At 44.1% G+C, this 12,712-nt stretch overlaps 1 protein-coding gene across 1 annotated transcript; it reads right to left on the reverse strand.

Annotated features, from left to right (window-relative positions):
* Positions 1 to 1,189: 1,189 nt before the first annotated feature.
* CCNL2 (cyclin L2) lies at positions 1,190 to 12,414 on the reverse strand (the record flags this gene model as incomplete). The annotated part of the gene is given in 12 exon segments (XM_084651864.1): positions 1,190 to 2,567; positions 3,708 to 3,800; positions 3,885 to 4,002; positions 4,600 to 4,741; positions 4,939 to 5,043; positions 5,136 to 5,235; positions 8,087 to 8,151; positions 9,496 to 9,616; positions 9,978 to 10,087; positions 10,374 to 10,448; positions 11,890 to 12,342; positions 12,346 to 12,414. Coding segments are annotated over 12 exon segments (1,803 nt in total). The 3' UTR covers positions 1,190 to 2,215.
* Positions 12,415 to 12,712: the final 298 nt, after the last annotated feature.

Genomic DNA, 12,712 nt, shown 5'->3' on the forward strand with positions numbered 1-12,712 from the left:
GTGATGAGTTACTCTGGGTGCCTCCCCTTTTATCCCAATCTGAGGCACTTTGGGGAGGCCTGACTGCCAGACCTTGGGGTGCTCAGCACTTCCTAGGTGATCCACTGGGAACAGCCCTGCTTCAGGTCCTTGTGGTTGCTCTGCTTCCCCTGCTCCAGAGCAGTACGTGGGAAACGGTGGCAACATGAAGAAGCTGCCATGAGATTCATTAGGGCGTGAGAAGGGCCAGGGCAAAAACAGCAGGAAGGGGAGGCTGCTGCTGTTCAGCTCTAGAAACTACAGCATTTTGTTTATTCCCCCCCCACACCGTGATTCGTGGGGTGGGATCCAGGAGCACCCTTCTTCCAAGGCAAATTTGCAAGTTATACTGCACTGCTTGCACAATTCTGTTCTGGGATACGGGAACAAGGAACTTTAATGCCATACCAATGGCTGACTCACCCCTCATGCTGTGCACACCTGTTGATGGGACACTGAAAATCTTTGTAAATGCTCATGGGATGAGCCTGCCAGCAGATCCCTCGAAGACATATGAGGGCATTTGCCCCACCCTCACTTTAGTATCTAGGCAACTAAAGCTAATCTATGCTGTATCAGGCTATGTCTATACAGCCCCTGGCTGTGAGCCTCCAAGCCTGGGTCAACAGATTCAGGCTCTCACTACTGCACTAAAAATAATGCTGTTGACTTCAGAGCCCAAGCCATGATGTCTACACAGCTATTTTTAGTGCTACAGCGTGTGAACCAGTCAACTCAGGAGCTCGCTGCTGCGGGCTGTGTCGACATACCCTCAGTGGCTTGAAATTCACAGGAACCACTTCAACCTATCAGCAGCCACCATTACTTTCTTTCCAAGGGTAGGAAAACACACCACTTCAGGCAGCTAACCCTCTATTACACCTGCACTGATGAAAACTCTTATGGACCTAGGTTGCACAGCGTTTAACTCCCTCCCGTGGGAAAGGAAGAGATCTGTTTTACCATTACTCGCATCCCCTGTAACCATGTGCTACAAAATTACTCTGAAACAGTATTTATATTTGCAATGGCATACGCCAGTTTAAAAATAAAAACCTTATAACCTATTCATTTACCGAGATTTAAAGTCAGGTTGTTTGTCCCCTTTTTGATTAGCATGGCAGTACAACTTAGAAGTCTCTGAACTACAATAGACAGTAACATCATAGAGTTTAAATACAAAATCAAATACTTTAATGAAATTAGGGAGCACAGGAACAGCTCAGATATACCACTAAAACGGATACCCCTGAGCTGTGTACCTGGGCTGTTTTTTTACACCTTCTGTTTTTAAACAAGCAAGCAGACTGACAAACTACCAATTCTTCAGAGTGTCAAAGATCCTGAGTATAGAGTTATTCAAAACACATAAAAATGTATATATATGAAACTTCTCTATGAGCTGGTGGCCTGCACACAGCATTGCACGGATAAAAATATACTACTTTCAATACACAGAGCTAAATACTTTCACATTTATCAGAATTCTCTAAACAAATCTTAAATTGATAGAATTCAAGTTTTGACTTTTCAGTATATAGCTTTCACTTGTATTAAACAAATGCTTATTTACACGGTGGAGAAAGTATAAGGGCTAATAAGGCCATATTCCCATATTGTATTGTTAAACACTGCAAAATATATACACAAGTGTAACCTAATATAGGCATCAGTTCTAGAAATATCACCTTACATTTGTACAACATAATTGAGTCAGTATGAAACGACAGCTTTGTTAGCACCAAGCCACTAATGGTGTTCATGAAACATTTGAGCTTTCTTCTAGTTCCACCAGGAAGGGCTGGTTCAGCAGAATTCTCTAATTGCTGAGCAAGGAAATTGGTGCTCTCAGTACTCCAAGTCCAGAAATATACTAACACCATTGCACTACAGTGTGCAAATATACCTATTCCCAAAGAGCAGGCATAGGAGCAGCCACTACAGAGAGGCTCTCCAGTGTTTCCTAAGAGACACTCCAGCAGCAGAACCACCAAGCCATCTACCAGATCAAGTCTTCCACATCATCTTGTCTGTTCAGTGTCTTTGTATTTGGATCATGCTAACAAGCACAAGGTTAGAAAAGATTACTGATGCTAAGTGGTTTAGACTCAGGCTAACCCCATGCTACAAGGGCAAAATGGGGGAAGCCGGGCTCCACTCTGAATCCCCAAGGACAGAGGAGAAGCCCTTGTAGCGCTCATCTCCTGTGCCTGCTGTGGCCAGGGTGGTCTCGGTCGTAACGATGACCTGCACGCTCATAGGAGCGGGAACGCTCGTGTCTCTCTCTGTAGTAGTGACTTTTTTTCTTGTACTTCCCAGAATGATCAGAACGCTCCCGCGAGTGGCTTCGGGAACGTGATGAGCTCCTGCTGCGGGACTTCCTCGGCTTGTGTGTCGAATATTTGTAGTCCTTTGACTTTTTGTAACTCCTCATTTTAGAGCCTTTGTAACTAGCACTATGGTTGAACTGTCTTGGGGGAGAATCACTGCGACTCCTGGAGCGGCTGTGGGATTTGGAACCACTCGATGTCGAGTAGCTTTCACTTTTTCTAAGACAGGGAAGCAGGAGGAGACGAGAACAAACAGTGAGTGCTTTAAAAATCAATGCCCGATTACTTTACAGCATTAAAAGCAAGACAGATTATAGTAATCTTAGGTGCTACTTGGAACACAAGGAAAAAGGTTTCAGAAGAAAATGATTTGACACTGTCCTTTAAAATGCTACCCTTACTTACTTGTCAGCTACAACTGAGGTTGAAAACTGCTCTCAAAACAGATCTTACAAGCAAAAGCCGCTTCTCCAAACGGAGAGCTACTAATTTGATTAGTTGAACCAGCAAACCTTATTCACCTGCCTTCAAACAGAATACTTCCCCAGCTCACACCCCATAACGAATTAAAACACAGTGCAAGTAATTTCCTGTAGGACTAAAATAATAGGTAACATTTGTAATCATTATATCTGTTGTTGGATGGGTAAAAAACTGAGATCCTTTGGAATACTGAACAGTATCTTTCACAACACACTTTATTAACAATCCAAAACCTTTTGCTGTAATTATGAAGCTGATTTCTTTCTGTAAGAATTTTAGAAGATGTATGGATTTGGGGGGGGTTCCATGATTACCTCTCATGGATAGCTATATACTTGTAAATTGAGCCAATTTACCATAGATTTTTCTTCTAATTTCCTAGCCTGAGCATCACCATCAGTAAGAGGCTTTGCAGGCCAAATTTGGACCTCAGTTCTGCTAGTGCAACCCCAGTGTTTGGTACAGGTGGCACAAGGCATAATGGAGGGAGACTCCATTTCCCTATCCCCCAAACTTTGTTGTGTCTATGACGAGGATAGTAAGAAGCAGTATAAACTTATTGTTGTCATTTAAGTTAGCAGAAAGGACTATGGGCACAAGAAGCGGATTTGCTGAGTAAGACGCTGCCATTCATATGCAGTTATTCCTCGAACCCTAAACTTCACTTTAACTTACACTGGCCACCATGTTGCACCTCCATACACTAGTCTCACTTCCAGAGCTCAAACAGGGTTTAAAGTTTTATACAAATCGCTGTAGTTGTTGCTTCAACAGAGTCCACTGACTACCAAAGCACCATTCTCTGGGATGGTAGTTTGCCATTAGCATAGCAGGTTACAAATGGGACTCGGAACTTCCACCCATTTCAGTACATACCTGCGCTTAGGAGATGCTGATCGAGATGGTGATCTTGAATAACTCTGCTCTCGACTTCTGCTTCCACTCCTGCTCTCCCTTCCTTTCTGAACGCTATGAAGGACAGAATCCAAGTAAGATTTAGATTTAAGTGCTAGGAGAAAAAGAGGTAAAAATCTATAGAACGTGGAATCTTACCCATTCACTGGGCTGTTGGAATTCATTCTTTTTGTTCCGTCCATTTTTCGTTTAGCATTCTTCATCGCCTGCACAGCAAGTGGGGAAGGTTTATTTCCTTTACCTTCTTTTGGGGACTCTAAAAGAAAAATGTAAAAGTTTACACTTCATCCCCCCCCACATGCATATCAAAGAGATGTCAATCTTTAGCAGGCAACCCAATTGTAAAGAGTGGCAAGCAGTGGTTGAATGGGTCACCTGCCCTGACTAATGAGGGTAAGAGTCGACTAAATTACCACATCCCTCTAGATACCCTTTGCAGTACATACAGATAAAGGGTGAAACTTGAACACCTTTAGGTAAGTCCTTTAGGTAAGTCACGAGTTATTCAAATCTAAAGTAAATTTCTGAGGCTGTAAACTTAGTACATAACAAATAGTTTCGTGTCATGTCCCAATGCTGCCTTTCTTCTAGCACACATACGAACATGAGGCTAAGAAAAAGAATGGGGAAAAAATTTCATGAGTAGTTTGACTCCTCCTTTCTACAGAGTGATTACGCTGCAAAACAGCAGCATTTGCATCATCATTTGGAATACAGCTTAACATAGGAATCCCTGCAATCTAAAATAGCCTGAGACAGGATTCTTACTCAAGTTAAGTCACTGTAATACCCCCAAAATATGGGCAAAAAGCAATGCAGTCCAAATATGCAAACTAAGTACATTGATACCAACCATTTTTAGGAACAGGGGAAAAGCCTGACGTGTTATCCAAATTGGGAGTCCTGTCAGGTAGCAGACCTTTAGCTAGTGCTTTTGCCTCTTCAATGGCTAGTTTTTTCTTTTCTACTTTGCTTTCCAGATAAGACAAGTCAACCTGCAAATGCACATAAAAAAATTAGTTCTCTGTACTGTTTCAATTGACCATCCATGCTTAGAAGGGATATGACTCACAGGGTCTGGATCCTGCTCCCAGAGAAGTGGGAGCTTTGCAACTGGCTTCAATGGGAGTAAGATGTTTTGCCCTATCTTCTAAGAAATACCGAATACACATTGTATAAAACAATAGCGAACCTTTTTCCGAGTATATAGCTGCAGGATTTTTATACAAATCCCTTGAATTTCCTCTTCTGTTGCTCCAAACAGTAGAAACCAGTGAGGACGATTAGGAAGTGGGATCTACAATTGAGAAATTCATACATTCAATTTTCTACTTCTACATGAAAACCTTAATGGAAACGGAAACGACAAAATATAAATAGATGTTTCACCTCCAGTGTTCTAGCTGCAAGGTAGATACAGGCACAGGCAATACTTTCTGGCTGGAATCTTACGAAGACATCTGTTCGTAGACTGTCATTCATGTAATTCCTGAAAGACACAATACGGGGACAATTGCAACCCCCTGCACCAGGCCTCTCTGTTCTATTCTCTTCCATTCTACAGTAACTACTTCTCTCTGCATTCTATCACTAAGCTCAAATGCTAGACTCCTGTAAATCTGAAGAGAAGTTAGAAAAAATTTCTTCAAGAGGATGGATATGTGGTTGGGAATAAGTTTCTGACTGGCTGTCAGACAAATCAGTTATGAAAGAGAACCAATTTTAACTTTACTTTTCCCTCTAGATCTACTGGCCTGCTCTCATGCAAAAACAAAATGTTTTTGTAGAGACAACATATAATCTGTAAAGAACTCAGTAACAGAAATCTAGGCTCAATCCCAGAGTGCAGAGAAGCATGCAAACTCAAAGCTAGTGTTCAGAGTTGCCGATCCTGCTGGAGTTCTCCGGAGAAATGCAATCCACTTCAGCATGTACCCATTTCCACTGGAAAGTTTTTGGAACCTGTCCATTTTCCATTAGTGAGACAGCATCCAAGACAGAATCCATTTGTGATGCAAAAGCTAGTCGTGGAAGAAATCCAGATATTTGGGAACATCAGTGCAGAGGATGGTTCAGTATTCAAACAGATCTCCTCTTCTCTGGCATATGACAGTATCGTTTCCAAATGTCCCATTTCAACAAGGTTTCTTAAAATGAATATTCACAGAATGAGACAACTGTAAAATATTGCACATATTCCACAACAGTCAGTACATATTTTAAAAGATTTTGATTTTAAATCCTCAAGGAAGTTTGTATTTTCAAAATACTTGCATCTGAATTTATCAACAAATAAAATGCTTAAAGGTATAACTTTTAAAGTAATATTTCTTTCAAGCAGCATGTCAGGTGGGCAGGAGAGAAAACACCACCCAAAACAAAGACCACCATATAGTTATACAAGCTATCTAAGAAGAGAGTTTGAAATTGATCATGCGGGTAATGCAGTACACAAGGATTCACTAACTCAAGGAGGCCCAAACCAGAGCCCATAGCCCGTTTAAAACCAGTTTCAGAAAGAGGAGGTGCTTATGAATCACATTCCCATCTATGTGCTTTAGTCCTTTGCTATACATTTCAGTTCTAACACGTGGGGAGCGACTGACCACTGGGAAAAAAGTGGCAAGTTAAAGGCTTAGTCTTGACTGTCCTTCACCTTGCCCATGAGGAAAGCTTAAACTAAGTCATGATGTTCTATCACCTGTTTTTGCTATGGAGAAGACACTTTGAAGGATATCAGAGAAAGCCTTTGTGAAATTAAGTGCAGCGAGAAGTAATATTCATACCTTGTGAAGGATGAATGGGCTTCCTTTTCCAAACCTCTAAACAAAAACTAACTGGCTAACTGTGCAGCTGGCCTTTGGGTTCAGAGTTTAGGGGGCATGTAGAATTAAACATCTGTCACATTACTTCAGCTTTAAGTTGTTCTCTAAAACCACTGCACTTCAAACATCAGTTATACTGGATACCCATGACCTTCCAGGTACTGGAAGCAATGAATGGTTAGGGTATTGCTCTAATAGTTATTTCTCTGCATCCCAAACAAAAAAGGGAAATTGGTGCCTAATAGTCTTACTTCACATGTGAATTCTGAATTCAATGGTACTATGTAATCTGGAAGTAGGGAAAATGTCCAGTGTCATTGCTGTACTTAATTCCAAATGGCAGACCTTCTACTGAAGTATCTTCAGTGTTCGATTAAATAACATCCACAGATATGATAAAAACTGAAGTCTACCAGTTAGATAATTTACCCATAAGACTTAAATCCCACCTTAAAATATATATATATATATATATATATATATATATATTTTGGCTTTTTAAAAACGTACAGCATCTTTAACATAGTTAAAACATTAACAATAACAGTTTTCAAAACGTAAACAATCAAGTTCTAAAATATACAATAGAGTCAACGGCACAACAACGAAAATCAAAAGTATAAGCACAAGAAGCAGTTGGCCAGTTACTATACTATCGTATTTATACCACCTGTCTAGAGTCAGCCTTCTCTTTGTAGAGCCTGCTTTGGTTTGACTGAAGACGGCAGTTATCCCTGCACCATAGCGCTTGGGCAGCAGAGGAGAAGTCTTAGTCACTTACCCTCAGAGGCTACCCTTTGATTAAAAGAGTACAGAAAAGAAAAGTCAAAATAGGTTCTCCACCAAACAGATCACAGTACCAGAGAGTTCAGTCAGCAGAAATATGACCTTTAGATTCATTATTCCAATTTTTAAATTATGTCATTGTTTCATGAGTTACAAGTTTGTTATAATCAAGATCTGGAATTTTAACTTCGATACCCATCCCCAAATGAGTCTCTTCACTACAGTGAAGCAACAAGACAGGCAGAAGATGTTTCATGGCAAATGCAAAAACACTGAGTTATCCAGTCTTAGTAGCTGACATCTTGGATTATCCATGTGCATAAAAAGGATTTATGTCGAGGGTTCCTGATGCCCTTGTTGCAACCAGCAGCTCAAGTGTTGGGAAAGTCTGTCTCCCAGCATCAGCGACGGACAAGAACTGCACGTATGATTTACCCAAAGAAACAACCACTTAACATTTTCACTTTAGAGGGAGGGCAAAGGGTAGGAGAAAAGGGAAGAAAGAGCAAGGGTTGAGGGGTTTAAAAGCTATCTTACCATTTAAGACAGTGCCTGAAACTTAGAGGCCGATCAACATTTGGGTAGTAGGTTGGGGCACTCCAGGAAACACTGGAACTGTCTATTCCATGAACATAGTTGTGGGCTACACCAATGTTGCCCAGAGTGCCTCAAATGACATATTTCTGCCACTGCCCTGCTGGTCTCATATAACAAGCAAGATCAACTTACCATGAAGTCTGGACCAGGTGTTGGTTACGTTCACATTCTAATACCTGAAGGTACATAACGATTATCTGGAAGATATGGGTTATTGAGTTATTACCAAGAATCTCTAGAGCCAAATATTTAATTCAGAGGGGATGTCCATGTGGCATCTGATATTCTGTTCTAGATTTTAACATTCCCAAATATCCACAGAAAGAGTGCTTTTAAGATGCCAAGTGTATACCAGGGTAGTTTCTGCCTTCAATTACAAAGGGGGAAAGAACAGGTTCCAAAAATTTATGTGCACAGCCAAATCTGACCTCCCTCATACTCCTCTTTCTGAGCTCAGTCATCCTATTCATCTAAAAGTCTTGCCTTCCACTCAGTTTTCAAAATAGATATGCTTTTCCTATAGAACTCAACATTCCTCTTCTAGCTGCCACAGGGGAGGAAACACTGCCAACTGGAAAAAGTGGCACCAATCCACCACAAAACATCTCCATTGGGAGGGACTAAACCTAGGCAACATTTCTTCCCTCTTTCGCTTTTGCAAAGTTTAAAAGGTTCACAGCAACATACAAAACAAAGTTTTTGTGAAACACAAAAAAAAAAAAAAAAAAAGACGGTGGATAAAACAAAATGATTACATGAAATTCACAAGCATTAGTGGGTGAAGGAGTATGCTCATTCCTGTGATCAGTACCCCAGTAAATAAGGAGGCTCAGAAAGAATTGCAGTGGGCAGAGAAAATCTGAACAGAGCAAGGTACCTACATATTTTTAATCAGAGGACACTTGATCTCAAATTTAAAGAGCATTTACACTACAGCGAGCTGAAGAGGTCTGAAGTAGTAGCCCATTGCTGCAAGACAGAGAGCAGATACCTGCAGTGCAAGGAAAAGGAGAGCCCTTACACTACTTTAACCTTCTATTAGATTCAAACAGCAGTGCTGACTAGCTCATATGGGGAGCAGAGTCCAGCACACTTTGAGGAAGACCATTCCTGGGACTGAATTTCACACATCTCATCAGTAATGACGAATATTATAATCAGAGCTAGATTCTACAAAAGGGATATTTGAGAGCCTTAGTCAAAGAGGAGTTATTCATAATGCTTCAGAATTTAACACCAAAATTACCTGCTCATTCAACAATAAGTTTTCATGCTATGACAAAGTGAAGTATCCAAGTATAGTTAAGTCTAACCAGTTCTTAACATCTGCATCCACCTTCAGTCTTCACTGACCAATGAGATACAAGACCAACTATTAAGACTCTCTTGAATGAGAAACAAGATAGCAAGATCACTGTAAACTAGCTTCACTGGGTTCAGTATTGTGGAACAAGAAGCTTTTATCCAGTTTTACCCAGAACAGGCAGAGTGTAAGAAACACACACCCACTGTTTTATAGGTTAGCTGAACATCGTACAAACCTTATGAGGGTGCTTTACATGAACACAGAACCCCAGCTCCTTTAAAACTCTTCTCTCTGCCTTTATGATTTGATTCTTCAGATTAACATAATCTTGATCCAGTAGTAGAGGTACAGGTTTTCTGTAAGACATTATTTCAGATTCCATCAAGTAAGAGTGAAATGCCAATATTAAAAGACACCCAACCATCCTACTTGGACACATATGCAGGTTACTATATTTTGATGCAAACTAGTTAGTATTTACAACAGTACAAGCATTCTTCTACTTAAGAAAATAACCAGATTAATGTTTTGGTTTTCATTCCCCAAACAAGGTTTTACCCTACGTTCCTTGAGTCATGATGCAGCTGAACTCCCCCATAGGCAAAGCAACAACTATGGCTAGATAGGGTACTAAACTCAGGCTCTCACGTTCAGTAGTCCCCACATTTAAACAACTGACCGTGAAGAAAGCGAACACTTTTCAAATTCTAAACTTACTTTTTCTCTCTTAGATGCCGAAGGCGATGGAATACGTTAATTACATCTCTTATGCGCCTCGGTGCTTCTTCAATTTTGGATGCCAGATGAACACAGGCCATTGACACATGCTGAAATATAAGTATTGCAACATACTGATGTTTTGCTCAAATCTGGAACTGATCGCCTCCAAGAGCTTTAGGAGGGATAATAAGAGAAAGTGGTGGTAAAAACAAGAAATATTCAAAATTTTAAGATAAGTATTTGTTATAATGTAGATGTGTAAAACTGTGTTTAACTAAACAACATATCTATAGCTCAAAAGTTTCCTGTACACATAGTTCAACAGGGCATAATACATGCTCTCAAACACGAGAGAAATCAAATGCATAGTGCATTTTCTAAAAGAATGCTTACCTCCATGGAATGCTTCACAAAAGATTTTGTATAAAAGAAACGTTGAAACAGCACCTGCCCTGTAGCCATTGCCACCTAGAGAGAAAAGAAAAAATGGTAATCCAATATTAGCATCTTCATACAGGATTCTAGAGCAAGATGAATTACTACAACAAATCTGAGTCCCATAAAACCCATCAGAAATGCCTGACTCAGCAACAATCAGCTTAAAAAAAAAGCTACACCCCCATAAAGGATTGGTTTTCAACACCTAGAACTGTAATGTGCAATCTTAAAACAGATGAGATACTAGAAAAGTACCAAACAAAATATTTTATGGGGACACTCAAAAGTAATTATGAGGGTGGACACTACAGTCCAAACGGCCCCCAGTGCTGTGCCATCTATGCAAATACTCCTACGTGTTTATTTTTGGTTCTATGTTCGCTGAGCAATATTAAAAGGCAACCACCAACTCAAAGTGGAATCATTTTAACCATGAGTCAGCACTAAATGTCAAGTAAATCTGCCCCCAAGCTCCCCAGCCAGTCTTTGTGGTTTTACAGTCACATATCCATATTTAAAAAAACTCCCTTGTGCCATACTAAACACACACAGATGCAAGAAAAGATGGCTAGAGAAATTAAAACAGCTAAAATAAAGATTACTGGTAGCAGCACTAGGCAAAAAAACAATTTTATTTTTTTTTTTAACTGAAGGTCTCATTAACCTTGTTTCAATCATAGTGGCATTTTTGAACCCCTCCAAGCATCATGGTAACACCTGACTGTCCCATTTTCTTTACTGGCAGCGCCAGGAAAGTCGACGGGCGACATGTCACACGAGAAGGAACGTAAGAAACCCCATCTGAAGGGCATTGCGAAATCGTGCGCGTTACCAGCCGCAGCAAAGCAAAAGCCTGCGCGGCGGCGGGGGATGGGATCCCCCCCCTTAGAAACGAGCGAGGCTCGGCCGAGCTACCAGGAAGGACCCTGGAGGGCTGAGCCAACCGCGGCCCTGGGCTCACAGGAAGAGATGGTTACATCAGCCGCTTCCGGTCCCAGCAGAGCCGGCCGGGACAAGGGGCGGGACGCTGCCCGTAAAGGGCACCACAGGGCCAGTTTCACACGCCCGGTTCCTTGGGAAACAAAAGGCCGGGGGCGCCTCCTGATCCCGAGTCCCCCCTCCCCATTGCAAACGCGGGTGCGGGGCCCGGGGAGCTGTCCGCCCCCCCCCCCGATTGCTGCCGGGGGCGGGTTTTACCTGGTTTCTGGGAGGACGGGGGGGGGGGCGCGCGGGTGTCGCAGCGGCCCCTGGGCACCAGCAGAGACGGCGGGGCCCTGCCCAGACGGGCGGGGAGAACAAAGCTTCCCCCCTCCCCTCCCAGCGCGACACTCCCAGGCAACTAAGGCCCGGCGGCCGTGGGCCCCGAGCCGGCCCCGCCCGGGCCTGCCTCCCCGGCCCCGTTCGCCCCCTGAGACCGGAAGCTGCCCCTCCCCCCCCCCGCCGCGGGCCTGGCCCCCCCCGCCCCGCTCACCTGCGGGAGCCGCAGCAGGATGCCGGCCGCCTGGATGAGCTCGCAGCCGGTGACGCGCAGCTGGGTCTCGGTGTCGGGGTCCAGGCCGCTGCCCATGGAGGGGGTGAAGCGCAGCGCGTCGTCGGGCAGCAGGCAGTTCTCCAGCGTGATCAGCACCCCCGAGTACAGCCGGTCCCCGATCAGCACCGCGCCGGGGCCCGGGGCGCCGCCCCCCGCCGGGGCCGGCCCCGCCGCCGGCAGCCCGCCCGGGCCCCCCGCTACCACGGCCGCCGCGCTGCCCGTCCCCGCCGCCATCTTGGGCCGCCGCCTCACCGCTCTCTCGCCTTCCCCTTCCCCAGCGCCGGGCGGTGTCCCGCCCGTTCCCCCGACGCCCGCCTCCCATTGGCGGGTGGCAGCGAGGCGCCGCTCTCGGATTGGCCGGCCTGCCCCCGGCGTGACGCGGCTCCTGCGGCCTCATGCAAGCGGCGTGACGCAGCGGTTGGGAATTCGAAACAGGGTGGAGTGGGCGGACCGCCCGGCGTGCATCGCGCGCCTCCCGCGCCCCCTCCCCCACCCAGACAAAGCCTAGGTCGCCACCACCGGCTAGGCCCGAGCCAGCCCTTCCCCCCAGCACACGGCAGGGGAGCCGCCCCCCGCTGGGGGGATTTGAAAAACGTATTCCAACAGATGCTGGGGGAATCGAGAGGGCCTGGGAGAGAAATCTGGAGCCCCCCCTTCTTCATGTTCACTGGGGTCCCCCCTTCCACTTACAGACAGTTGGGGGCCCGGGTACAATTGCCCTCCCACCCCACATACTTATCTGCTTTCTGACAGGAGCCCTCAG

The sequence above is a fragment of the Lepidochelys olivacea genome (assembly GCF_965140295.1).
Source record: "Lepidochelys olivacea isolate rLepOli2 genome assembly, chromosome: 18".
NCBI classification, from domain to species: domain Eukaryota; kingdom Metazoa; phylum Chordata; order Testudines; family Cheloniidae; genus Lepidochelys; species Lepidochelys olivacea.